We start from the raw sequence: 27185 nt of genomic DNA on the forward strand, positions 1-27185 counted from the left end.
TTCAGGCCCATATTCGCAAACGTGGCCCGCCGACGAGGCTACAAACGCGCGGGAAAAATTCATCTCATCTCTGTCTTTCCCTCGGCGCCAATCTGAGTAGACGCATTTCTCTTTCCTTTTCGCACTGGAGACGGAGGACTCGACGGCGAAATGAACGGCGACAGCCGGAAGCGGGACCGACGGGACCTCCGGAGCTTCAAGAGGCAGAAGAAGCTTCTCCGCAGCGCCGAGGAGGAGCTCGAGTCCAAGCTAGGTTTCGATCTCTTCTCTGAAGGAGAGAAGAAGCTCGGTTGGCTACTTACTTTCGCTCCCGTAAGTATTAACAGTCTGACCTCAATTCAAGGTTAAAGGCTTTGGTCGATGTTTTTTGATAGCGACTCGAATCTGCACAGGTGAAGCTGTTCGAGCTAATTTACGGCTTAATTTGCCTGTTTGCAGTCTTCCTGGGAGGATCCGGAGACGTCCAAAGTCTATAGCTGTATCGATCTTTATTTCGTTACTCAGGTAATTGACGGCACTGAAATCGTGTCCTTCACGGCGGTGCTGTTTCCGGAACTGGAGGATTGTAAATTATGTTTTCTCAAGTGGCATGTAATGGCAGGATGGTACAAGTTTCAAGTCGAAGTACAAGTTTCGTCCTTACTTCTATGCTGCTACGAAGGTATTGGCCTGAGTCCAAATCTTGGCTGCTGCTCGTCTCTTAATGATATTCTGCTGATTGTGGCAATTTTTCTTTTCTCCTTTCTTTTTTCACAGGACAAAATGGAAATGGATGTGGAGGCCTATTTAAGACGGAAATATGAAAGCCAAGTTGCTGACATTGAGATCATGGAGAAAGAGGATCTCAATCTAGTGAGTTGGTTTTTCCTTGCACGACTCGACTACATTAGGCTGACATCTTTCCCAGTGCTTCAATTTGCCCGTTATGTCGGTATTTTATCACTCCTTTGGGATGAACCAATTCAATCAAGTATTTGCATAAGCAAGTGAAAGTGCGGTCCTCATACGATGTTTTGCAATCAAGGCCCTCCTTTTCTATTCTCTATAAGATGTTGACACATTACAGTTTTGCCACAGGCCGACTTATTTTACTGTCCTCCTTAACTGGATTGGCTGCTGCTGCAATCGCATTTCCTTTGACCTGTCTATTGATGTTTGCCTTTGTTGTGTGCTGTGCATTATGCAGTCATAATAAAATATAAACTGAACTGGATATTTTAGTTTTATTGTGCCATGAGATGCTTCTTTACTACATAGTTGAGAGTTTGGAGGATACATTACAAGTTCCACATGTGTATTTGACGATGCGCGTTGTCTTTGGTTAGCTCCTTCTTCTGGTAAGATTTTGTAAATAGAGGTCTGGAATGGAAGAGTACAGTAAGCACCTTTGAATGCTTACAATCTGCCCAATTGAAGTCTTACTTTGTTGGGCCATAAGACCAAATTGGTTCCACATGATGCATGTATATTTGAAGTAGTCTTCCCTGTTTTCTTTTCCTTTATTTTTTTAATTGTAAACTTTTACATATTTGCAGATTTATCATTGGTTCTCCGCATAGAATTTGTTGTAAACATTCCTATTGAGAGCCTGAAAGAAAAAAAATTCACTTAAAATTATTGCACCCTGAATTTCATATCAATTATGCAAGGGGGAGATCTAGGATTTATTTGTAAGACCTAAGGACTCAAAAGTACCTTCAGCTAGTACTTTAGGGTGATAAGCCCGTGATGTTATGAAAATCTTATCTAGTTGCTCAGGTTATCACTTCAAAATGTAGCTAGAAAAAGGTAGTTAGCTTTAGTGTTAATCTATCCGTGTAGCTCTTGAAACTTTTGCTGACGTTGGTTTTTCTACTTCTTTTGTTTTTTTTTTTAATCATAACATCAGGTTTTCTACTTTTTGTTGACATCGTTTTTTCTACTTGTTTGAGTCATGTGAATGCATTTCTCATAGAGGCTCTTGATATCTACAGAAAAACCACTTGTCTGGGCTGCAGAAATCTTATCTAAAAATATCATTTGATTCTGTGCAACAATTGATGAATGTGAAGAATGACCTTTTACATGTTGTGGAGAGAAACCGGGCAAAAATGGATGCTGCAGAAGCATATGAGTCTATATTAATGGTGAAAAGGTGATGCTATGAACCCTGCTCAGATTCTGTTTCTGTGGAAGGTCCATATTTTCTCACTTGGTTTGGTCTAAATGTTCTTGCTGTACGTCTCTGAATAGATTTTCTTAAATTGGCATCTGCAGAGATCAAAAGCCCCAAGATTTTCTTGATTATATTGTTGACCTCCGTGAGTTTGATGTTCCATACCATGTACGCTTTGCCATTGACAACGGTAAATGCGAAATTCTTTATTCTTGGTTAAAGAACTAATTCTGTAAAATCTTTTTCTCACATGAGAATTTTCTGTAATTCAGATGTACGGTGTGGTCAGTGGTATGATGTTAGTGTATCCAGTACTGGTGTCATGCTCGAAAAGAGAATTGATCTACTACAGCGTGCTGAAGTTCGTGTCTGTGCATTTGATATCGAAACTACGAAACTTCCTTTGAAATTTCCTGATGCTGAATATGATCTTATAATGATGATATCATACATGATTGATGGCAAAGGTTACCTGATTATCAATAGAGAGGTAAGCACTACATTGTCATATTAAGATTCTATTATTTTTCATTGTCCTCTTCCTGTGATAATCATTTACTTGTTTATGCTTGCTCTCTAGTGTGTTGGTGAAGATATAGAAAATCTAGAATATACCCCAAAGCCAGAATTTGAAGGACACTTTGAAGTGATGAATCTGAAAAATGAGGTAACAATGATTTTAATTTATGGATATATCTGCATTGGCAAATCCCATGCTTCATTTTTATATGATTCAATTTTTTTCTGCAGTTAGAACTTCTAAAACGATGGTTTGGCCATATGCAAGAGCTCAAGCCTGGTATCTATGTCACATACAACGGAGATTTTTTTGACTGGCCATTCCTGGAAAGAAGAGCTGCTTACCACGGGTTGAAAATGAGTGATGTAAGTGACATTTTTCTTGGTTTACTTAGTATGCACTGCAATCCTTATTTTTGTTTTCCCAAAGAGTCCTCGCAACATCGAAATCAGTATATTTTTTTATGCACCTATAGGTTGTATCTGTAAACTGACACTCGGCAGCAAAACTTATGGTTGACTTCTTGAAACTTTGTCAGCATTAACTTTTCAATTCAGTAATTTTTAATTCCCATTTAGAAAGTATAACTTGAATGGGTAGATGAACTTCTAATTTAGTGCATATAGTCTTTCTACTCAGCTTTAAGTCCCTTTTTCAGGTACAAGTGGTATCTTAATTGAATTTCTGAGATGTTCCTGTACTAGTTCTCCTAAAGAGTTGACTGGTACAGGTATCCTGATATATAATTAATTCAACTTTGAACCTTTCTCTGATCTCGTTCCCTTATTATTATTATTATTTTTCCCTTTATTTTGAGCTCTCAGGAAGTGGGATTTCAATGCGACAACAATCAAGGGGAATGCCGCTCTAAGTTTGCTTGTCATTTAGATTGTTTTGCTTGGGTCAAACGTGACAGTTATCTTCCCCAAGGGAGCCAAGGCTTGAAGGTGCAGATCTTAAGTTTTGGCTTTTGTCTTTTTTGGTTAGTTCAAGCCAGTTGTACTGAAGAAGCATATAACTTCAGAGATATTACACAAAACATGATAGCTAGCAAAATCTATAAAAACTATTAAAAGAAACTTATACTTTTTACATATGAATAACTGACTTGCTTTGCGATATATATATGTGAAGAGAAAGAGATAGAAGGGCATTTGAAGGCTATAAAAACTTCCGTTGTATATACTTCTGATTGCTGGTATAGAATTGTAAATTCTTGGGCTCCTAGGGTCTATAGATAGAATGTAAATGCTTTTCTGGACATGACAGAGTGCTAAGCTTATGCTTGAGCTTTCCATTTTCCCTCTTTCGTGTTCGGGCATCATTTGTATATTTATGTACCATGTTTGATGCCGTTTCTGTACCTTGTTTGATGCCGTTGAAAAAAGTTACTGATGACTTACTATTGCATAATAGTTCCTCCCAAGTTCTGTTTTGGTGGTCAAATTAATTGCATAGGTATCTTGATCTTTAATGTACACATCCTAATGAACAAGTAACAATATACAAGTTTGGGGGCTGATTGATTCAACATGAAGGTTGTTACATTGTTTTCCCATTTTTGAAGCCACTCCCTAAACTTTTGGTTCCTGTTGTGCTATTAAATTATCCGTTCATGCGACTAGGATGTACTTTGACGTTGCACCAGCATGTTTAAAATTGTGATTTTAGTTGAAATTGATGATTTGCTGAATATGATCATCTGCTAGGCTGTGACAAAGGCCAAATTGGGTTATGATCCACTTGAAGTAAATCCAGAAGACATGGTTCGCTTTGCAAAGGAGAAACCTCAGGTGTTATGCTAAAAGTTCTCCTTAGGATTTGTCCTTTTATTGGCATTAAGGCACGTCATGTTGTGGTATTATTTGAGATAAATAAAGCTCACTTGTTAAATGTTTTGACAGATGATGGCCTCTTATTCTGTTTCTGATGCCGTTGCAACTTACTACTTGTATATGACCTATGTTCATCCATTCATCTTTTCTCTGGCAACAATAATTCCCATGTCGCCGGATGAGGTTCTACGTAAAGGTAGCGGAACCCTCTGTGAAATGCTTCTCATGGTCCAGGTGAGTTCATGAGCACATCATTTAGAAAGCCTGTTCCGGTTGCAATTTGAATTTTTTCTCGCCATAGCCTGTAAGTACTGCTGCATATGCTGCAGGCATATAAAGCAAATGTCATTTGCCCTAACAAGCACCAATCAGATTCAGAGAAGTTCTACAATAATCACCTTCTTGAGAGCGAGACTTATATAGGAGGTCATGTGGAATGCCTTGAGAGTGGAGTTTTCAGATCTGACCTTCCGACTCAGTTTAAGCTTGATCCATCTGCTTATCAGGTAAATTTTCCTGGCGTGATTTCTGCACTGGTATCCTTGTTGGAGCTGTGTCAAGTACTTTGAACAACTTGCCTTTTCTGAGATTTTTGGCTGACTATTAAGCTCATGTATAGCATTCAGGACGTCATTTTGACAAGATTGATGTACTTTTATCATTTTCTTATCTTCTATTGGTCACCTTTATGCCTTCCAGTGAATTATATGATTATTATGACTTAGGGGTGGAACTAACTTTGGGCTGCTTTAATTTCAGCAACTGATTGATAACCTTGATCGCGATCTGCAATATGCAATAAGAGTAGAGGGTAAAATGGATTTGGAAACAGTCTCCAATTATGATGAGGTGAAGAATACTATAAGGGAAAAGGTACTTACAGTTGCACAAAAGCTTCGCAGTTTTGCTAATATTTGTGCTTTTCTATAGGATGCTAGGATTACTCTTGATAGTTCATTATCTCTCGTTTGTTACAAATCATCATCTATGCACATATGACATATAACAAAGTAAACATACCAAGCACTTCATCTTTTGTTGCTTCACGTGGAATTCAAGTAGCTGGAACTGTTAATCGTTAGTTCTCAATTTAAAACTTGAACGTTCTTCAGCTTGCAAGTTTGCGGGATGATCCTATACGTGAAGAATGTCCCCTTATATATCATCTGGATGTGGCTGCTATGTATCCAAACATTATATTAACAAACAGACTTCAGGTATGTTGCAATAAGTTGACACCTTACCTTTTCAAGAAGCATATTTCTGTCAATCTCTAATTTGATTAGACCTACATTATCTTTCTTCTTTTCCTTTTCCCCTTATTTTCAGCCACCATCAATAGTTACAGATGAAGTCTGTACTGCATGTGATTTCAATCGTCCGGGCAAAACTTGTCTCCGGAAGCTGGAATGGGTATGGCGTGGAGAAATTTTCATGGCAAAAAGAAGGTTTGGTATCTCACTCAAGTATCTTTTTCTCCCCCTTTTAGACACTATTCAGGTGGATATCGGCAAAAGTGTCACTGGAAAGTTTGTGATGGGCTTGAATTTTTCAATCTCAGCGACTATTACCATTTGAAGAAGCAGATTGAATCTGAGTTTGTTGACACTGGGGATGGACAACTATCAAAATCATTTCTCGACTTACCTAAGAAAGAGCAGCAGTCCAAGCTCAAAGAGCGGCTTAAAAAATATTGCCAAAAGGTATATGTTTTACTAAGTGTTAGAATATATTCTGGTGGGTTTTCGGCAATAATAACATTGGTTTTTCTGAGTCTTCAATTTTGGACAGGCATATAAAAGGGTGCTTGACAAGCCTGTCACTGAGCTTCGAGAAGCAGGGATATGTATGCGTGAAAACCCATTTTATGTTGACACAGTTCGCAGGTATGTGGAATAGGTTTCTACATGCACATTTGGGTGGAAATATAAATCTGACATCTTTGTGTATTTGCTAGCCATCAAAACAAATGATAGGTTGCACCCTGGTGTGGACTTGACTAAGCTTTCACCCAATCTAGGATATTAGGGATCCTCATCTTAGTAACTTTCTTTTTATAGGATATAAGATAGATCTAAAGGAATTTTGATATTTTTCACATACACCTGCTGGGGCATTTACACTTAAGTCTTCTCTTTGCATAAGTGTGCATGGATGTGATTGGGCAGTAAATTTGATTGATAAGGTGGCCCTATAATTGGATGACATCATTTGCATGCTTAATTATGTCCTCTTTATATCTGGATTTGGCATTATATGAATGCCTAATTATGTCATCTTTTATCTGGATATAGTTTTCGCGATAGAAGATACGAATATAAAGGACTTAATAAGGTCTGGAAGGGGAAGCAGTCGGAAGCCAAGGCCAGTGGAAATTCTATTAAAATACAGGAAGCACAAGTATGATATCATACCACATCATATTCTTCAACAACACGGAAATGATGTTAATTTCAGGGTGGAGCTCTGACTGTTGCATTTCTCTCTCTCTCTTTCTCTCTTCTTCCTTGCAGGACATGGTAGTGCTGTATGATTCATTACAACTTGCTCACAAATGTATTCTTAATTCATTTTATGGATATGTCATGAGAAAGTAAGTTGACTGTAATTGAGTTTTTTACATTCTAATCAATATTATACCAGGGATTATGTCCTTTGACTCATAAACACCTTTGGTGTTGCCAATAGGGGAGCAAGATGGTACTCTATGGAAATGGCTGGAGTAGTCACATATACTGGAGCAAAAATCATTCAGAATGCTCGCTTGCTGGTAGATAAAATTGGGAAACCACTTGAACTAGATACAGATGGTATCTGGTGTGCACTTCCCGGATCTTTTCCAGAAAATTTTACTTTCAAGACAAAGTAAGCCTTTTTCTGCTCATGTTTTAATTTCTTACGTTATCTTTTCTGCTTGATGCTATAATGATCTTAGAAAACAAGAAAATTTCCAACTTTTTTCCTGAAAGAGATTTACAAATACTTATATCATGAAGTTTCCGGATATTCCTTCTAAGGTACTTTTGGGAGAAAATTTTCAAAATTTTTGAAATGAAGGGATCTCACAGTCCATTATTTCAAAATCCTTCATTAAAACACCGGTCCTTATCATTCTAAATGTACAAATTGCAAACAAATTGTACGAGGAATTACGAAGTTGCATATGGTCGGTCCAGAGTATACTGACGTGACCGAAGCTAGCTGAGGTCTTCGGTGGTCCCGTGTTTGTTGGGGCTATGGTACTTCAGTGGTCACTCGAGCGCTTGAAGTTCATGTGTCTAGGGAGTGATGTGGTTTCCTGATTCTTTTAGGGGTTGTAGTGTCTGAAGGCAGTGACTTGAGGAGCAAAGGTATTTGAGGATGTTCCTAAGAAGTTCTATTTGTGTTCTGTGGCAAGTTAGGGTTCTCGAGCAGGTCGGACTCCCAATTGGTCGTGGGGTTTCAGGGAGTTCTGAGAGGTGTCTGGCAGTTTTCCAGGTTGAGGGGTATCTGGTGGTTCTATGGTTCATGGGCCTTGGTAGTTTGGAGATTGTCAAGGACACCTTGAGTGTCTGAAAGATCTCAGGGTGCGTGGGGGGGGGGAGCGGGTGTCAGGCATCCATGACTTTCCAGCCTAAGTTTATCCTTGGGAGTTATTGGGGTCGTGAGGGTTTAATGGCAGAGTTTGATTGAGGATTGCAGATATGAAACATCACATGAATCAAAATGACACCTTGTTAGGCTTTATTTTATGCCTCCAAATTGCTCTCGTAAACCCTTCAGCAAGTTCCTCTAAAAGATTAGCCAACTGATGAAGTGCATCAATTTAGAAATCCCCTATATAGAAATTAAATTGCTCCTTGATATTCTGAAAAAGTGAACTTAGCTATTCTTTCTTAGTGTCAATTGAGAATTTATAGGTTTTTTGTTTCAATACCTTTGGTTCTGACTATAAATTGTGATATTTGCAGAGACTCAAAAAAGAAGCTGATGATTTCTTATCCATGTGTTATGCTTAATGCTGATGTGGCAAGAAATAATACAAATGACCAATACCAGGTGAGTATTGAAGAACTTTGAGCTTCTTTGGAGTAATTTATTCAAGCATGGACAATGCTGCTTTCTCTTTAGAAATTGGTCTTACGAAGTTTTTATCATGCTTCTGACTATTGGTTCTTTTTAGACCCTAATTGATCCCATCAACAAAACATATGCAACTCACAGTGAGTGCTCAATCGAATTTGAAGTGGATGGACCATACAAGGTGATCTCTCAACTAAGTTCATATAATTTGGATTCTTTGGTCGTCATCTTCTAACGATTTCTTCCATCAATGAAGGCCATGATTCTTCCTGCTTCTAAGGAAGAGGGGATCTTAATTAAAAAACGTTATGCCGTCTTTAACGATGACGGTACTCTTGCGGAGCTTAAAGGTTTTGAGATCAAGAGAAGAGGTGAACTAAAGCTTATCAAAGTTTTTCAGGTTCCTCCTTGACTTTCTTTCCTATTGCCACATCCTTTTAATATTATACATATATGGCCAAGTTTCTCTTTTTATTTTGATACTTATCCAACCATATCTTGCATCTTTCAAACACTATGAAGATGCTGTATTCCAATAGGATTTCTGTTTTGTTAAATAAGTTGAAAGAGCAGTCAAATTAGATCTCAACTATGTGGTCATGCTTCCTTATGTAATAATGTTCTTGACAAAACCTTTTGCAGGCTGAACTTTTTGACAAGTTTCTCCATGGTACAACCTTAGAAGAATGCTATTCATCTGTTGCTGCTGTCGCAGATCGCTGGCTTGACCTTCTTGATGTATGGCATTGATGTACACTAGTTCTTAGAAACATCCTTGATTGTTGTCCAGTGACTTTATTTTTTGCCAGACAGTTCCTCTTACTTGCTTTAGGGTGTTGCTAATTCATAGTTTTGTTCCAAATAATAAATGGAACTTTTAAGACATGATTAATTTCTTGTCTCCTTGCTTTCATGCAGAATCAAGGGGAAGATATTGCAGACAGCGAGTTGCTAGATTACATATCAGAGTCAAGCACCATGAGCAAATCCTTGGTAGACTATGGTGAGCAGAAGTCCTGTGCTGTGACTACTGCAAGACGCCTGGCTGACTTTCTTGGTGAAGCTATGGTAAAAGATAAGGGGCTGCGATGCCAGTATATAGTTGCATGTGAGCCACGGGTATGTTTTCTCTTCTAGCTTAAGAGAAACCATGGATGCATGAACATTACTGTGCTTACTATAAGTTGTGCACTCAAGCTGAACACTGCCACGACGCTGACTTAAGTACAGTATGAGACAGAATTTGATACCAGATTTTTACTTCTCACAAAAGAAAATTCCTTTGAAATGTTTTTTTTCAATAAACATTCTGCACAATTTGTCATCTGTAGCTTTGTCCTCTTTAAGGTTTGGAACGGGCAAAGGCATGTTACCATAATTCGATGGCCATCCCTAGTCCTCCTTGCAATTTTTGGATTAGTAGTTCTTTGCAATCCAATGTTCAAGTGACAGAAGCTATTTTCTTGGTACTTCATTCTATTTTTGCTTTCTATAATCCCTGCAGGGAACACCCGTTAGTGAGCGTGCTGTTCCAGTTGCAATATTCGAGACAGATGAAAGTGAGTTTTCTGGCATTCACCTGGATAGCATTCCTTTTGCTTTTCACCAACCTAATAATTTATTTACATGCTTCAACAGATATAATGAAGTACTACATAAAGAAATGGTGCAAAACCTCATCAGCTGCTGATATTCGGTCCATTATAGACTGGTCTTATTATAAGCAACGTCTTAGTTCAGCAATACAAAAAATTGTCACTATTCCTGCTGCAATGCAAAAGGTTTGTTTCTTCTTGCTTGTTACTCAATGAATCAGCGAACTTTGCTATTCCTCCTCTTCTAACTTGGTCAAATTTTTTAGGTTGCCAATCCTGTTCCTAGGGTAGTTCATCCTGATTGGTTACACAAGAAGGTCCGTGAGAAGGAGGACAAATTTCAGCAGCGGAAATTATCTGATATTTTCAAAACCCTAAACAAGGATGGCATATTAAAGACCAATGATGGCACTGTTGCCAGCACCTGCTTGAATGAAAAGAGTGTGCAAGATATAGAAGACTTTCATAATAGAAAGGGAAGTTCCACTGACAGGCCTAGGCCAATTGTTCGTCATTATGAAGGGAATACTGAACGACATTCGGACAACGGAATTCACCAAATCAATGGTCATCAGAAGGAAATTAGCAAGGAAAGTGAACATCAGGATCCATCATCAATGCAGCAACAGGCTATGCCTGTGCAAGATATAGACAGAAATCTTGATTACCAAGGGTGGCTTGAATTGAAAAAGAGGAAGTGGAAAGAAACTCTGGAAAGGAAAAAGAGACAAAGGTAAATTATGCTCCGCTACCTGCTCGAAAAGTTGTTGTGATAACTGCAATTGCCAATAGTAACTACAATGCGTGAAAAAGTATATTGCATTGCAGATCCTGAATTGCCCAACCCCCTGCTTGATTGGTGCATTTAAGATATAGTGATGATTTTGCTCATTTCTATCTGAAAATGTCTGTGAGTGCAAAAGCGAAAGTTTGGAGCTTCTATTGCTTGAGGTTTCACAATCAGAAACGGAGTTGGATGATGTTTCTTTTTATTTAAAACTCTAAAGATTGCCAAGAACAAGTAGTATGATCATCACTGAGAGAGCTGTTACAGTAACCCAAGCATTAACAATCCTCCCAACTTTCATACTGGTTGGTGTCATGCAACAGTTCAGACTAATTAGCATATGAATCAAAGACTAACTGGGAATTTTGAATGCCCAATATTTATTTGTATGTGTATGAACAAAAGTGGAAACTTCTGTTGTCTTGTGCTCATAGAGGTTGGACTTGCTGTATCATGCTACATGGTGTTGACTTTGGCAGGTTAGGAAATTCAAAGAATTCTCATCTCACTAATGGGCCTTTTAAACTGGTGGATGATGGGATGGGCAATAAAGCCAAAGGAAAATCAGGAGTGACTTCATATTTCAAAAGGCGTGATGTAGCCCTAACACGCAGTTACTGGCAGGTAAAGTTTTGATTTCTGCACACTTTGCTCATTGAACTCTTAATTGTGACCCCTGAAAGACAAGTGCTTAATTCTGGCTTTTCAGATCTTACAACTGATAAATTCGAAGAATGGCCAATTTTTGGCTTGGGTGGTAGTTGATGGGATTATGCTTAAGATCCCTATACATGTGCCTAGAGTATTTTATCTCAACTCCAAAGGATCAATAACGGAAGAATTTCCAGGAAGGCGGGTCAATAAGACTCTTCCTCATGGAAGGCAGAATCATAACTTGATAGAGGTGTGCCTGGCACTACTCACTGTTTAATCTTTACTCAGTGTTCATTCTATTTTTAATTTGAAAAGCTTATCTGAGTTTATTTGTCCCCGTTTACCATTCTTCTTTGTAAGGTTATAATTGATGAAGTTCAATTTATAGCAGAAAGCAAAAAACTCGCAGCACTTTTAGCCGATCCAGAAATCGAGGTAAATATACAGTGGCATGTTCAAATGACTTCAGTCAATCTGAGTAACTTTGATGTTGTTTTCAGATTAACTTCTAGGATTTGCAGTTTCTTTAATGATTGCTCTATCTTGCCAGTCCTCATTTCTTTCTTTTCTTGATGTGAATGTTATATATTATTTGCTGCAAAATTATCTGTGAAACAAACTTTAGCAAACTGTATTCAGTCTTCTGAAAAGTCTAGAATAAATTGTACTGTTCCTTTTCATATATCCAAATTTCCACAAATGCTGATTGCCAATCCTGCATTACCTTGTAAAATATATATTTAGCAGTTACAGATTCTAAGTCACCATTGCTCACGGTATAAAATATAACTTCTCGGATGGGGGGTTTAAGTTGCTGGATAGCAAAGAATGAACGTTAGATAGGGTTACATATTTCTTTATTCTTCCAGCCCTTCAATGTATTTCTTCTACACTCCATCAAAAATATTTTCTCTCATATTTAGCGTTGCTACATTGGACTTTTATCCCAGGGACTCTATGAAACAAAGGTGCCATTAGGGTTCAGCACTATCCTTCAGATCGGCTGCGTATGTAAAGTTGATAAAACAGCCAAGAAGAGAAATGCCCAGGATAGTTGGAGTCTAAGCGAATTACACATGAAGACTACGGCAGAGTGCTCGTATCTAGAACAGTCTGTTTCATTCTTTTATCTATATCACAGGTAACTCTCAAATTTCTCTGTTTCTTATATATGGCTGCACTGTGTTCACCGCTTATTGCAATTACAGAAGAAGAGGTCAATTTAAAGTGAAAATATTACCCTTCTCTCAGACTTGCAAAGAGATAAGCTAAGGAATGCCAAATCCCCCAACACCACCCCCCCACCCCCCCCAAAAAAAAAAAAAAACTTTACACTGTTTTTTACTTAATCTACATCTCTTATTATATGTTGAACAAACTATCAAAGGTTCCTTTGTGTTTGTTGTAGCATGTGCGAGGGACGAGCTATATATGCTGGTTATTTTCCTGCACTGAGAACGATACATGTTGTGGTGGTGAATCCTTTCCAAAATAGAGATTTAACTGCATCCTTTCTCGATAAACAATTCCGTGATGCTTGTCAAGCTTTGGATATTGAATCACCTTTATTGCAGAATGGTGCTACATTTAAGGTAGATTATCTATTGTTCCTCTTCTTCTTTTTTAAATTTCTTGGCTCTCTGTATTCTATTGCATTAACTCTAGACCTTGCTGTGTTATGATATGAATACAGGTGGATTATGTAGGACATGTCAAGGATGCTGAAAAGATCTTGCTACGATCGATAAATGAGCACAGGTTTACTTCCATCATTTGTTGACAAAACATGTTTTGTAGGAGAGAAGTTTGACTCTAACAAATTTAGAACCACCTTAAGAATTACTATATTAGATTGGGAAGGATGGAAATAAGAATATCCATGAGCTTCAGCAGAAGATCTGTAATTGCGGTAGAGAAAAAATTTTAATGCTTCCCTAGATATTTAAGAGTTGCCAACAAGGTATCAACATGGGAGCTTGTTAATGATGGATTCTGCAAGCATATTGAGTGAATCCCTGAGTTGACATGCTCGGTCCTATATTAAAAATTGTCTTAGTGCAAGTTCTTCCTGGTTACTTCTTAGAAGCTTGAAATTTTTCCCACTTAACCCTACAAGCGAAAAGAAGTCATTCCCTAGTTCTGCTGGCTTACTTCATTGGGATTGTTGAACTATATGGCATATCTGATTGTTACTTTTCTGATGCATAATTTGAAATTTCAGGCATGATGATCATGGGCCTACCATCGCTGTAACTGAAAGCCCAGAAATGCATTTGCTGAGGTCCTCAATCCAAGCTCTAGATGATTTCCCATGTGTGAGCATCCCCTCGAATGCTCGGGACAGCCAGTATCCGGTTTGTGAATCTATATCAAGTTATTTTTCAACCAAGCATCTGCTACTGAGCCATACTATAATTTGTTAGACATTGATTGAACTATTATCTTTTTCAAACATTTTTACAGGCTGTTGGTTGGCAACAAGTAGCTGCGAGAATTGGCATGCAACGTTGTGCTGCATCATCCCGATGGTTGAATGAAAGGATATCTCTTGCAAGATATGCACATGTACAAATTTTACTATGCAGTCAAAGTCTATTAGCTGACATGTATTTGAGATGACACTTACAAAATTTGATCAAACAGGTGCCGGTGGGGAACTTTGAACTTGACTGGCTTATGTTTACGGCGGATATTTTCTTTTCAAGAGCATTACGTGATCAGCAGCAGGTTTGAAGCGGAATACTTAACGCTACCTAACCGTTTCTAAGATCCTATCAATTTAACTTGATTGCAGATTCGCAAGTTTTTTGGACATTGCAAGAGCCTCCCCTGTAACTCCAAAAAATAAATTAAAAACAAAGAACAGTTAGCCTTCACTCGTTGATATAAGTAGTACTGAATTTTGTGGAAATTGCAAACGTAGTTATATGTTAACTTTTAGAATAGTTGGCAAGTGGTTTTGTAAAGTTTAGCTTTCTCACATTATATCCACCCCATGCATCTGTTTCTCAGCAAGTTGATTGCTCAAATATTTTATACTGCAGGTGCTCTGGATATCTGAGAATGGTGTTCCAGATCTTGGAGGCACTAACGATGAAGATACATGTTTTGCTGATGAGGTTAGTCAAAAACATATGGGGAAATTGTATTAACTTCATCATTTTGAGATTTTACATGTTTTTCTGCTTTTGTTATAATTTTCTTCCATACATGTGTTGTGTTCCTTCCAGAACTCCATCATTTGAGATTTTTGCAGTTCTTTTCACGTCCTTAAATTCTTTAATCTCAGGGAGTTATTTCTGTCTGAAATAGGTTCATCAACCAGTTCTTATCTATCCTGGAGCATATCGAAAAGTTTCAGTGGAGCTAAAGGTACCTAATGTACCTCCTTTTTATATTTTTTTTCATTCTTCTGTCTGTGATACTGTACTGAGAGGCAGTTCAACATGTTCCCTTTCAGATTCATCACCTAGCTGTGAATGCCCTTCTGAAAAGCAACCAAGTGAATGAAATCGAAGGAGGCGCTTTGCTAAGTTTTGATGAAGATGCGGGTTCAGGGTTAAATGCTTCCGATAAGAAATATGCATATGATGATACGACTTCTTGTGCTTCTGCCTTCCGTGTCCTGAAACAGTTGATTCAGAGATGCCTTGCTGATGCAGTCACATCCGGAAATATCTATGCTGATGCTCTACTGCAGCATCTGTATAGATGGCTTTGCAGGTTTCGCATGGCTTTCTTTTTAGTGTCTTGATTCCAGACGTAACCATTCTGTAAATCTATATAAATCTGTGGTTATTTCCTTCAATGTCACAGTCCAAAATCGAAACTTCATGACCCAGCTCTTCATCGCATGCTTCACAAGGTATGTAATTGTTTGGAAACACTTTCCGTTTAACAGAGAGGAGGAGATGCAAAATTTCTCCGATACATGTTTCTTTTTTTTCCTTCGCCCGTTGGAAATTTACATTGGTTAATGCATCATGATGTTACCCTTGAACAACCGTTGCTATGGTATGAAATCTGGTTGTGATCTCGGACCAGCCTAATGCAATAGCATGGGTTAGGTGCACTCCCATCATTGGGAATTGGCATGATGCAGGGCATTCTGATCTCTTACGGCATCTTTATTTTGAGGAATGTTAGATTATGGCTAGGAACCTTCGATGTCCTAACATATGTTTGACGATACCCAAGTAATGGTGGTTGACTTGTTATGTCTTCAGGTCATGCAAAAGGTATTCGCACTGTTGTTGGCCGAGCTTCGGAAGCTCGGTGCATCAATAATATTTGCTAACTTCTCAAAGGTTATCATAGACACAGGAAAGTATGATATATCAGCAGCCAGAGCTTATAGTGATAGCTTGGTGAAAACCTTGCAAAATAGGTATGACAGGGCACGCTTACGGTTTTATATCATTTAACTAGAAGCTCTCTTTTGTATCAGTCCATAACCTTTTCTTCAAATGATCTGTAGGGACTTATTTGAGTGGATTGAGCTTGAACCAGTGCAGTTCTGGCACTCATTGCTTTACATGGATCAGGTTTGATATTTGAATCTCATGGTTTCTGTTGCTTTTACATGTTTACCGTTCTGATTTTTTAAAGAAAAAACTGAACATCTCTGCTTCGCTCTTGGGTTTATTGAAATGTTTCGATTTTGTTGCTTGGTAGTATAATTACGGTGGAATCCCTGTTGAAGCTGATGAAATCATTTCAAGCTGGAGCATCGCCGAGCACTTGCCGCACGCAATTCAGGTAAATCATCACTACACATTACAGAAGGTGATTTAGTTCTTGGTGTACTTCAAACATCTTAACCCGTTTGGCCAGAATCATTTCATCACCATCGTGTCCGAGTTCATTCAAATTCCCTGGGCCTACGTGCAAAAGGAAGCGGCAAACAGATCGTCTTCGACCGACGGTGATTTCTGTACCCCATCAATCACTATTTCAGCAGCTGAAATGTTTGAATCATGCGTGGTGGCATATCTCAGGGAGAAGGTATATTCAGCTCCCGATTTTGATTTATGTTTGGATTGGATCGATCGAGTTCTCATGATCTACTGAATGCCCCTACAGATCGGCTCGCACTTCTCAGACAAACTCTTGAAAGTCATCCGAGATATGGTTATACACATGAAAGGCATCAACAGGTCCGAGGATAATGATCACAGATCACCGGAATCATCCCAACCTTTAAGTGGTGCAGAAGGAGATTTTACTTTGGAGTTCATAAAACATGTCTGTGCAGTTCTGGCCCTTGACCAAACTGTTCAGCATGATGTTCTGGTAATATTGCTCTTCAAAGTCATGACGATTTTGCTGGGAATTCTTAGCTTCTCTTTCTATTAAGTCCTTATTGTCTGTTTTTGTCCTTTTGCTTTAAGGTGATGAGAAAGAACTTGTTGAGATATGTCCGTGTAAAGGAATTCGCTCCGGAGGCTGAATTTCGGGGTGCCTGCCAATCCTTCACCTTACCGAATGTAATATGCAGGTATGAGATTCAGTACCTTCAGACCAAGAGATGAAAATCTATGGCAGAGGTTTCATTGTTCGATCCTTATCATTTTCTCGTAAATGCTGTGCCCACTGATCGGGTGATTTCTTGGCCATGTTTGTTTGGGCAGCTACTGCAATGACTGCAGAGACCTGGACCTGTCCCGGGACTCGTCCCTCTTGGTTCCAAACCAAGAGTGGCATTGCAGAATCCCACGCTGTGGGCAACCCTATGATAGGCAAGTGATGGAGAACGCTCTCCTCCAGATTGTGAGGCAGCGGGAGCGGCTCTACCATATGCAGGACCTCATCTGCCTCCGGTGCAACCAGGTGAAGGCTGCACACCTGTCGGAGCAATGCAACTGCGCCGGCTCATACAGGTGCAGGGAGGATGAGTCCGAGTTCCGAAGCAAGATGCAGATCTTCCTTAAGGTAGCTGACAACCAGAAGTTTCAGCTTCTAAAGGAATGTACCTCGTGGATCTTACAAGTCAGATGACATTCCTCATACTGCGATTCCTGGAAGTTCCGGAGAGGATGATGGTTTGTTTCAAACAGAATCAGTCGATTATCTAAACCTTGTTAGGAGGTATTGAAGTCAAGAGCTTTATCTTGTGCCGGAGAAGCAGTACGGGCCAGTGATTACCAAGCCGGGGAAAGTATACAATAATGCAAGGATGGTGTGTCGGTCAGTTCATCAGTCTTAGGCTTCTGAGATTTGGATGGTCCAATTCTTAATCCTCATAGTCTTCACAAGCTGTAGATCCAAATTGTAAATAATTATAGTACCTGATTGCTTATGATATATAATTATTCATCGCGCTTCTAATTCATTATTCAATTATCATATACCCTTCAATTCTGAGGGCCATTTCAACCAGGATCTTGAATTCCCGGAAGTAGCTCAAATCTGCAATCAAGTCCCACTAACTACATTAACCAAAGGATTAATCCTCCATTCTGGACGTTTTAAAAGGATAAATTTATAGAGACCAATCAGAGAGTGCTACTTCATAGTGTGTCGAATGACTTGACTGTCAGTGAGTTGCCCGATTAAATTATAACATTCTTATTATTTAATGAGGAATTTACCTGATTTATCAAAAGAAAAAAATAAGTAACTCATTGGTTTGAACTAACAAGACCCTTAACTAGTTATCTTACAAAATAACAAAGAGTCGTTTTTTTTTTCTTTTTGGAGCACATTTTAAGGATGCTCATTACCCTGGCAACAATCTCAATTCAATCATCCATTGTTTTCTTCAAGGTAAAAACTAAGCAAGTTATCCAGCTCGATTCTGTTTGCTCTTGAGCCTCAAAATTCTTTTCTCCATCTGCGGGTTTTGACAAGGCACCTGAGGTAAGTGACTGAGAATGACACTCCACACTCGAGGTTTATGACACATTATTCTGAAAGTACCTGAACGAGTGCATCCAGCTTGCCTCGAGTTCGAGAAAATTCCATTTTCGTCCAACCTACAGCCTGGAAGAACCTGAAACGGTTCCTGGTGATCAATAATTGATATTGGTTGTAGACTAGAAATAAAGACAAAAGGAAAACTGCTTCCGTGGCGAAGCAGAGAAGTAGATCACAACACCGTCCACATCACCAGGAAAAGCTGATCGAGACCTTGCAGTAGTCATGAAGTGGTAGCAAAGCTTTCAGCTAAACATTCAGGCAGCCTACTGTAAGGCAGAAATGCAAACTCGAAAAGCAGAAGAGAAAAACTTGTTTACCTTCTTCCCTGCTTCTCATCACATGCCTGGATCAGATCAGAACATGCGAGTTTCATATGCTCAGCTCCAATGCTGCAAGGACAATTCAGGACTACATTTAATTTGAGGGACAAAATTGTGAAACGGATGAAAGAGTATGCGACGTCGGCACTGCCAAACACTGCTAGGGAAAAAGCAATATCCCACGGAGGAGACAAATATTATTTAGTCTATATACATGATCTTTATAGTAAACTGATGCAATCAAGTAAGAAACGTAAAACTGCACATGCTTTTCCCTTTCTCTGTCATGTAATATCCATGCGACTTCGCTATCTGTCCAGTCTTTATTTCACCTTTCCTTATCAGGACGTGCATATATTAATGTTCTTTCTACTCTTAAGAGCGCATTAATAGCACGCAATGCGTATCTAAGCATACTGAGTGAGCAAGAGATGTCTCAAATGATTATCATATTTTCCAGCTGATCCGTTACACCTGTGAAAACTGAAAGTGCAAGCTACAAGCATTTACGTTTCATAAAGTGAAACGCTCGTCAGCTATATGAGAAAACATGAATGTGTTTGGTTTTAGAGTAGAGTTGAGTTGAGTTGAGTTTTGGTTTTAATTAATTTGTAATGATTGTATTTTTGAATTATAAGAAAAAGTGTGAAAAAGTAATGAATAGTTGAGAGAAAGTAATGATTAAGTAATGATTGTATTGTTGAATTGTGAAAAAGTAATGAATAGTTGAGTAAATTTAATATTAAAAATTGAATTGAATGGTTAAAAAAATTTAAAAAAAAGGAAAAAAGTAATAATTGTGTTGTTGAATTAAAAATAAGTGGAATTGAGTTGAGTTGAGTTAAAAAAAGTTTTGAAGCCAAACACACCCATATATTTCCCACAAAACGCAAAATGCCCTTTCCGTAAGAATGTTGGTTACCTTTATTATCCATGTGTTCCTAGAGCTAATCTTCCACGTGAATGAAGCACAATATCTTCAGAGAGATAAATCATTGAAGCGGCATGCTTTAAGCCATTTTTTCTTGGAAATTTAAAGAATTATAATTGAAGCACGTAGAGAGAGGCATTTCCAGGAGCAGGGTCTATGTCTGGCCATTTATAATTCACAGAGATCTACACTGACTATTTCAGGGGACGTCTTTTGCCTGCTCCCCATTTGCACGGAACGGGTTTAAAGACGTCAAATCAAGCAATTAGATTGCAACGTTACCACAAGCTGATCTCTGATATTTTACGGGCTTGAGCAGCAAGTCTTTTGAAGTCAGAGTCAGGAATATCCCTGCAGATATATTAAGATTCTCAGCAACAGTACGATAATTAAAAAGCCAAAGTAAATCTTACAAAAGAGGTTCCACGAGTACATGTTTTCTGGGAACTCCGACAAGATCGCCTCTGCATCATTTAAGTATGCATTGATCAACTTCAAGACAGAATCAGGTTCATCTTCAGTCTTCAGAGTCAGAACTTGAGAGAACTGATCATTAACTATGCCCTGCAATAAGTAGCATAAATTTCCTTCATTCCCTACATAAAATTATGCTCAAGGCAGTGAACTGCATGTCCTACTAAAATGAATGTAAAAATAAGTTTTGAACAATTCTTTAAACGTGCAAGGAAGAAACTCAATCATTTTGATGCCTTTAAACAATCAAATGATATGGATATCCAGAGATTATAAGAGCAAGTATTTGTACCTCATCGAACAGTGACTGCACATAGTCTTGAAGCAATCCTGTTAAAATAGATAGAGCCATTGTTTAAGAGGAATCAGTTTTGGATAAACTTTTAAGTAATATGCAAGAAACTGCATGAGATATGAGTGTCTTAAGTGAAGCTTTTAAGGGAAACGAGACAGATAGACCAGAGTGGCACGCGTTTAACATGTTGCCCCACCAATTTAATCCCAGTATTTAATTTATTAACATATATGCCACCCTAAAAGGAGTATCTGTGACCCTCTAAATAGGTTCATCTTTATCATTTGAATTGTACAGTAAAAAATACACGAATCAGACCAGTATAAGACAAAGTAGCAGCTTATCTCCGCTGCAGTGACACTAAAAGTTTCATGATTTATGAAATTCTAAAGAAGAACAGAAAAGCAGTCCGACTACAATGGATGTTGACGTACAGCACAAGTTTCATCATGAGTCGTTATAAAAACATGCAAATGAAGATATTAATTAGCATGCAGTCGTATGACCAAATAGTCCGTTAATTAAAACATAGAAAGGAAAATTGTGCAAACGACACTCTTTCAATGACATAAATAAACTTTTGCCATCAGAAAAATTGTCTTGTGTTCATTAATTGATCATTAAGTGAAAAATTTCAGTGAAAATTGTCCTACTTCAAAATTACCATCCATCCATTCCCCCTTGACAAAGTAACGCCTCCCGTGGGTCCCCCATTAGTGACAAATATGACAAAGTAACGCTAGTTTTCATTTCAAAAGCACAATCTAGAACAGTACAACTCACAACGAGCGTGAACTCTTAGCAGTTGCTACCGTTGTAATGCTAGTTTTCGTTTCAAAACCAGAATCTAGCACGGACAACTCATGAGACTGTGAACTTCAGCTGTTGCTACCATAGCAGTCCATGCAGAAATGGCAAGCAAATAAGCAGTATTTTATAAGCAACTAGCATTTAAAATGTAGATTTCTAGACAATTCAGATACCATATTTAGCTTTGCTCTAGGTTTGGTAGTCTTATTCTGGACAACCTCAATCTGATTTTACTCGTATCTGTTTACAACTTGGACAATTTCCGTTTAGTCTCTATGCATATACCATCAAGTGCAATAGTAACATCAAATTGCATAACACCGAAGTTCCCAGATAATCTTTGTGAATCAGATAGAAACTAGCATTGCTGGAAGCCATATAGTTTATGAACAATAGTTAACTACGCTTTAGCACTGACGGCAATATTAAAGGTAGGCAGATCCAGGTGACCTTAAAATTTCACCTGGACCTTAACTTGTTAAGGCTTTATTTGGACAAGAGAAATGGAAGGGAAGGGAGGGAAGGTGAAGCTGGAATGAATATTTTGAAAAATCCCATATAAATGTACCTTTTCCACAAAATATAATCTCTTTAAGTAAAATCTAATCAAGACTTGTCCAAAAGAAAAACTGCCTCTTAATTGATTGATCAATAGGTTGATTATTGCATTTATTTTTGACAAAGGTCTTAGGTAACTCAGTACTGGCATTATGGTGCCAATTCTCATATCCACTTTTAATCATGAAACTTTAATACTATTGTCGTCCAATATGAGTTGAAAAGCATTATGGAGACTAATGTAAAAAATCATAGATATAGCTGTGTCTTTTGACTCGAATTCCTCATCAGTGCACGTGTAAAGACAAGACATGTGTGCTCTATTACCAAGGAATGACCAAGAGTTGAAGAAACCATTTTCATACAACATTTTGTGTGTTGTACAGCAATAAGTGAGACCTTAAAGTCGGCTATTAATCTTCTCTATAGTTTCTAAGATAACAATCAGCACACGTGTTGGCATTTAGTAAAAAAAAAATGCAGATGATGTACACTAACCCTATGTTTGGGAGGGAGGAAAATGGAGGGAGGTGGAGGGAAATGGAGGGGTTTATATGGAAACTCCCATACAAATCCCTCTATCTCCTCCCCCTCTCCCTCCTCCCAAACACACCCTAAGAGAGAACAACTACAGGATGCTGGCTTCGCAGAGCATTTCAGGTAGTAAGTGATAGTGCTTACAAATTCACCTCAGGTAAACCTATTTGGTAAACCTCCAGGATTGATACTCAGAAGAAGAAGATTTTCCACCCATACCCCCCTCTTTGGGGTAAAGTATAGGGTTAGTCATATTGACCGGTCCTTATCTTTGATATATCAATACTTCCAATCAAGCAAATATTCTCAACCCATACCCCTTCTCCAGGGATTATTATAGGGTTGGCCAAAATGACAATTGATAGGTTTCTAAAGCATAGTTATAACCTATACACATAAGTAAATGTACATCTTACCAAGACACAAAATACTTTAAAAGCTAGGGCAATACGAATTATGCATAAATATTCTGATGGCCCAGGAGACACCTATAGACTTACTGATGCATGAGACCCTGCAGATGTTTACCAGTTTATTTCTCAGATTACCTAAGGAGTCAACATCTATAGTTTATACAAGAAGCAGACAAAGTTCATAACTGCACTCAAACCTAAGATACAGATGTAACTACGAGGATGGCACATGAGATATTTAATGAGATCACAGCCGTCCTAGGAGATCAGGACCATTAGAGTTAGGATCCAAATTTCTTTCCATACTCGGCCTCGAGCTCGATGATCTTCCTCTCTATCTGCACTTAAGATGACCCAGCAAAGGAAACATATGATATACTTACGAAAACATTAAAAAAAAAATGTCTCAACACTTTCTCAAAAGCATCCATTTAGAGATGAGTTTATATGCCAAGGCTACATGGAAATAGATTTTTAAGAGATGAATATGTTAAAAACATAGAAGGAAAAATAGAGCAGAATACATATAAAAGTGGTCCCTTTTTTGGTTTTCACTGGTTTATCTATTTTAGAAACTTCAAATAAGCCATTTGCTTTAAAAGCTTCGTATGGGAATTTTCTACAACGTGTGCAAAAATGAGTATCATATTGTACTCCCATCAAATTTCTTCATTAGTTCAAAAAATGAGAGCATAGTTATGAGAAAAATATGATTGACTCTATCATCAAATGATTAACCCTATGAATAGCAATGTATTTCACAGTGGGTTGACTTTAATATATACAAATTGAGAAAAAGCTTGTGGTATAACTTGAGAAAACGATAAAAAGGAGCTGATGGTTTATAGGAGAAAATGAGGTAGCCAGCACGAATTTTCTTGCACCCCCCCCCACCACCTTCCCTTTACCCCTGTTCCTATAGCCTGACTAGTATAGTTATAAATTGCCCACCAAAACGAATCACTTCCTAATCAGCCAATATATAGTTTCATGATTCTAGTGCGGGCAAGTACATCAAAGACGCTGTTAATGAAAGATTTTCCAAGTATATTACTGTACAATCACTATTAGAAAAACTTATCTTACATCAGTTGGAGTACTGCGCAATTTTAAGTTTGATTCGCAGTCAGTGGTAACACAAAATGTGGATAAGGTCTTTAGGGACAAAAACTGAATTTTTTTAGGCAAGTTTGTGCTTCTAAATTATTATGCTCTCCCATGATATGCCTACATTTTCATTAATGAGAAGAGAAGTTGGCGCTGTTTGTAGTAAAACAGCATAAATTCAAAATGATGATGAGTCTTTATTTTTACTGTACCTTCCCAAGGATTTCAAATCTTTGACGCAGCTTGGATAATTCATTCTTGATCCACTATAATGCGAGGTAGCAGCTGACAGATGATTTTGCAGAAAAAGAAATTGATCAACTGAATAGATTAAGTCTTCAGTCTAATAAATTGATTCAGTATATATAAAAATACAGCATATTGGATCCATCATTAAAATTTGAGCATGTCCAGTTTGACTTTATTTCATCTGTAAATGAAGCAACTTTAGTAGTCTTGAAAAGCCAAACAATAAAAGTTCTATCAAACTTCATAATTTTTTTTTTCGTTAAAAGAATGAACTGAAGCTGAATCTGGTATCCTTACTGGTGCGGATCATTCTCTTCTGTAGCTTTAATAAGTTCGACGCAGGCCTTCCTCACATGCTCAGCACTAATACTATGCCAAGATACAGAAAAAGTGAGCAGGGAGAGATAGAGAATGATTCAACATCTACCTCAGAATATCTCAATGTAAAACTTATCAATGATATGTTGCCATAGAAAGGAAAAATACATTTTATCAGGATTTGGGTAATATAATTCAAGTCCAGCTCTAATCCTATCCAGTGTTACTCCCAAGCACATGCAAGCACAAGTTTGTCAAACTTGAGTGATTAACATTCCAACAATTTAGACTCTTGTTTAAAACAGAGAATCAATGATACAATAATGAGATTCTCATCATTGCCGTAATTAAATGTAATTCCTTATATAATTTTCTTCAAAGGTTTGTACATGCATATAGACAATAATGCATATAGACAGTAAACTAGTTTCCTCAATGTATGCAAACGCCATACTTTTTCATGCCTTGAGATAATTCACATCTAGGTAGTTAGACTCGAGCAGTCTACTCATAGTAAAATATAGTTGATCTTTAATTGCATGACAGACACAAAACGACAAGAAAAGCGGGAGTATTTACGGTTGTTGTTGTTCTGTACTCGTGGAAGATTAAGAATATTGTCGGTTGCACTTAAGATCTTTATGTCAATAGGTACTTCATAGTTCATGCAATATCTCATAGCTACACAAATTGCCAAAGTTATCCATTTATTGACATATGTCTCAGACAGTTAAATGGTTGAGCTGTAAGCTAGCATCACCGGTAAAAGATTTTGTGATCGGGCAACATCACAGCTACGACAACCCTCATGTTATTGCCCAATGGCCTGAATCTGCATTAGCCAAAGGACGTTAAAGAAACCTCCACATCATAATAATAACGAAAAGAACAACTTGCATAACATAACGCTTTGGCTAATTTAAGACCACCTTATAGAAACTACAGTAAGCAACTTCAATTACATATCTGGAAACCTGTGGAACAAGAAAAGGACATTAAATTAACTGCCATATCATTATAATAACTAAAAGAAAAGCCTGCATAACGCTTTGACCATTTCAAAACTTCCATATAGAAACTATGGTTTAGCAACTTCAATTGCATATCTAGAAGCCCGTGGAACGAGCACTTAAAGAAGTAATAGTATTATTCCATGAAGTGCCATTAAATTGTGTGCTATCTCCTTAAGGACTCGACTAGTCGTAGTAAATGAAACAACAGAACAACTCAATGCATAACTAAGGACACGTGCAACAATACCTGCTGGTCTTTTGATAGAGATCAAGAGCAGAATTGTCGAACTCATAAAAGTCAACAATGGTTTGGTTGCTGCAGGTGAATACCGAGAAGTTGTTACCCAGCTTAAAATCTCGGGCAAAAAAAGGACAGTGAACAGATCATATCCTAACAAAACTCAGATCAGCGAAAACTTACATTAGATTGGTTAAACGGACGAATAAAATTTTGCAAGCTTGCAATAGTCCGCGATCTGCCGGACCACATAAGCAGGTCCTGCAGTTTCCTTGAGCGCTTGCAGCTGCTGGAAGTGATCATTGACGACCCCCTGCAAGGTTCAAGAGAAGCACGATTAAGTGTAAGCCACAGGTTCTCTATGCGGCAGCTATCATCACAGCTCGATGCGGCAAACTCAAGCAGCGGACAATGCCCTCTATAGCCTAGAAGACTAATTATTATCACGATTGACCTTTGGCACATCAATGTACTGTACAGTACTGTGTGATTCTGCTATGAGTTTATCGATTGCACCGGAATTCGACATAGCAAGCGGAATTTTTGATTAATCATGGCCGAAGCTCAACAAAACGCGTTCATTAAATTTTCATAGATTGAGCAGATAAATTATGTTCCATTATCAGCTCAATTCCGTGAAGAAGCTAACCAAGACAGTCCATTGCGGCGATTCTAGAATCCGATCAAGGAGGAGGATCACCTCCATGCTCAAGTTCAAGCTAGTAGAAAATTATTCGAAAAAAAAGTAAAAAAGAGGAACAGCGCGACGTGTCTGGGCAACATTTGAGAGCGAAAATGATCGGAGAGGGAAGAGGATCGCCGTCGCCTCCGTGAGCATGCTCTGGAGCGATCTCTTGTGGGATATCAACTCCATTTCCATCGAAAAAAAGAGAAAAATCTGCAGAGAAAACTTCATAGAGAGAGAAGCAGAAGAGAGGGAAGCAGCGGAGGGAGAGAGAAAGGGCGCTAAAGCGCGGGGTGAAAATTCAACTGATTTTCCTCCTTTGCCCCCGGGAATATCTCAAATCTATGGAGTGTGCCGCCACAGGCAGATTCCTTGTATTGTAAGAAAGCTACGGTACTTGACAGCTTGTAATTTCGTTGCACGGTTTGAGAGATATCATCCTCTGAAATTTTTACCTGGTGAGTAAAAATCGAATTTTGACCGCTTTTTTCTAACTTATTTCTTTACTTTTTGGCTCGAAACTTGATCTTAAATAGTAATGCTATGTATAAGCTTTTTATAGCCACTAAGAACACGAGAATCGGAGGTCTGAACAATGAGAACAAATGTTCCAAAATTGGCTCGAAGACCATATTAGTAAAAATGAGGGAGAGATCATATGGACATTTTTTATGTAAAAAATTGATGTTGATAATGACCAAAATCATGTGG

General features: G+C 38.2%; 2 protein-coding genes across 10 annotated transcripts; one reads left to right on the plus strand and one right to left on the minus strand.

The window, feature by feature from the left end:
* The first annotated feature begins 83 nt into the window (after positions 1–83).
* On the plus strand, positions 84–17955 carry LOC116198566 (DNA polymerase epsilon catalytic subunit A). Its single transcript, XM_031528742.1, has 49 exons — positions 84–312; positions 439–504; positions 602–661; positions 757–852; positions 1974–2134; positions 2257–2345; positions 2428–2645; positions 2736–2822; positions 2906–3040; positions 3500–3622; positions 4385–4468; positions 4580–4744; positions 4840–5016; positions 5270–5383; positions 5623–5727; positions 5840–5958; positions 6072–6213; positions 6302–6396; positions 6805–6910; positions 7024–7103; positions 7199–7375; positions 8461–8548; positions 8673–8753; positions 8829–8972; positions 9215–9310; positions 9491–9691; positions 10077–10131; positions 10211–10353; positions 10434–10900; positions 11434–11578; positions 11664–11858; positions 11969–12043; positions 12559–12749; positions 13017–13200; positions 13302–13366; positions 13830–13962; positions 14072–14173; positions 14252–14335; positions 14653–14727; positions 14921–14980; positions 15069–15331; positions 15425–15473; positions 15835–15995; positions 16086–16152; positions 16283–16366; positions 16442–16612; positions 16691–16900; positions 16999–17105; positions 17239–17955. Exons 1-49 carry the CDS (start codon positions 151–153, stop codon positions 17603–17605), a joined length of 6624 nt encoding a protein of 2207 aa, XP_031384602.1. The 5' UTR covers positions 84–150; the 3' UTR covers positions 17606–17955.
* A 170-nt stretch (positions 17956–18125) lies between these two features.
* Positions 18126–26783, minus strand: LOC116198567 (histidine-containing phosphotransfer protein 2-like). Of its 9 annotated transcripts, XM_031528747.1 has the most exons (14): positions 26439–26779; positions 25973–26102; positions 25799–25867; positions 25468–25512; positions 25299–25370; positions 24518–24589; positions 24184–24256; positions 23138–23202; positions 20544–20581; positions 20211–20341; positions 20060–20128; positions 18844–18915; positions 18527–18599; positions 18126–18440 (listed from the first exon to the last, which is right to left on the minus strand). In XM_031528747.1, exons 8-14 carry the CDS (start codon positions 23166–23168, stop codon positions 18390–18392), a joined length of 465 nt encoding a protein of 154 aa, XP_031384607.1. In that variant the 5' UTR covers positions 23169–23202; positions 24184–24256; positions 24518–24589; positions 25299–25370; positions 25468–25512; positions 25799–25867; positions 25973–26102; positions 26439–26779; the 3' UTR covers positions 18126–18389. The 9 variants fall into 9 exon arrangements, with proteins under 9 accessions (XP_031384607.1, XP_031384610.1, XP_031384606.1 ...); XM_031528750.1 differs by having other exon boundaries at positions 20060–20101; positions 25973–26783; XM_031528746.1 differs by having other exon boundaries at positions 24518–24583; positions 25973–26779.
* Positions 26784–27185: the final 402 nt, after the last annotated feature.

Source organism: Punica granatum, chromosome 3 (genome assembly GCF_007655135.1).
Source record: "Punica granatum isolate Tunisia-2019 chromosome 3, ASM765513v2, whole genome shotgun sequence".
In the NCBI taxonomy this organism is placed as follows: Eukaryota; Viridiplantae; Streptophyta; class Magnoliopsida; order Myrtales; family Lythraceae; genus Punica; species Punica granatum.

What these genes read in the sequence shown, in the direction of transcription:
- LOC116198566 (XM_031528742.1), top strand. Translation starts at nt 151, where the DNA reads ATGAACGGCGACAGCCGGAAGCGGGACCGACGGGACCTCCGGAGCTTC. An exon ending in ACGCTTTGCCATTGACAACG is followed by an intron (nt 2,346 to 2,427) that starts GTAAATGCGAAA and finishes TCTGTAATTCAG; the next exon opens with ATGTACGGTGTGGTCAGTGG. An exon ending in TTAAAATACAGGAAGCACAA is followed by an intron (nt 6,911 to 7,023) that starts GTATGATATCAT and finishes TCTTCCTTGCAG; the next exon opens with GACATGGTAGTGCTGTATGA.
- LOC116198567 (XM_031528747.1), bottom strand. Translation starts at nt 23,168, where the DNA reads ATGGAAAGAAATTTGGATCCTAACTCTAATG. An exon ending in ATATCAGAGATCAGCTTGTG is followed by an intron (nt 18,916 to 20,059) that starts GTAACGTTGCAA and finishes TTGTCCTTGCAG; the next exon opens with CATTGGAGCTGAGCATATGA. An exon ending in GATGAGAAGCAGGGAAGAAG is followed by an intron (nt 18,600 to 18,843) that starts GTAAACAAGTTT and finishes GAACCGTTTCAG; the next exon opens with GTTCTTCCAGGCTGTAGGTT.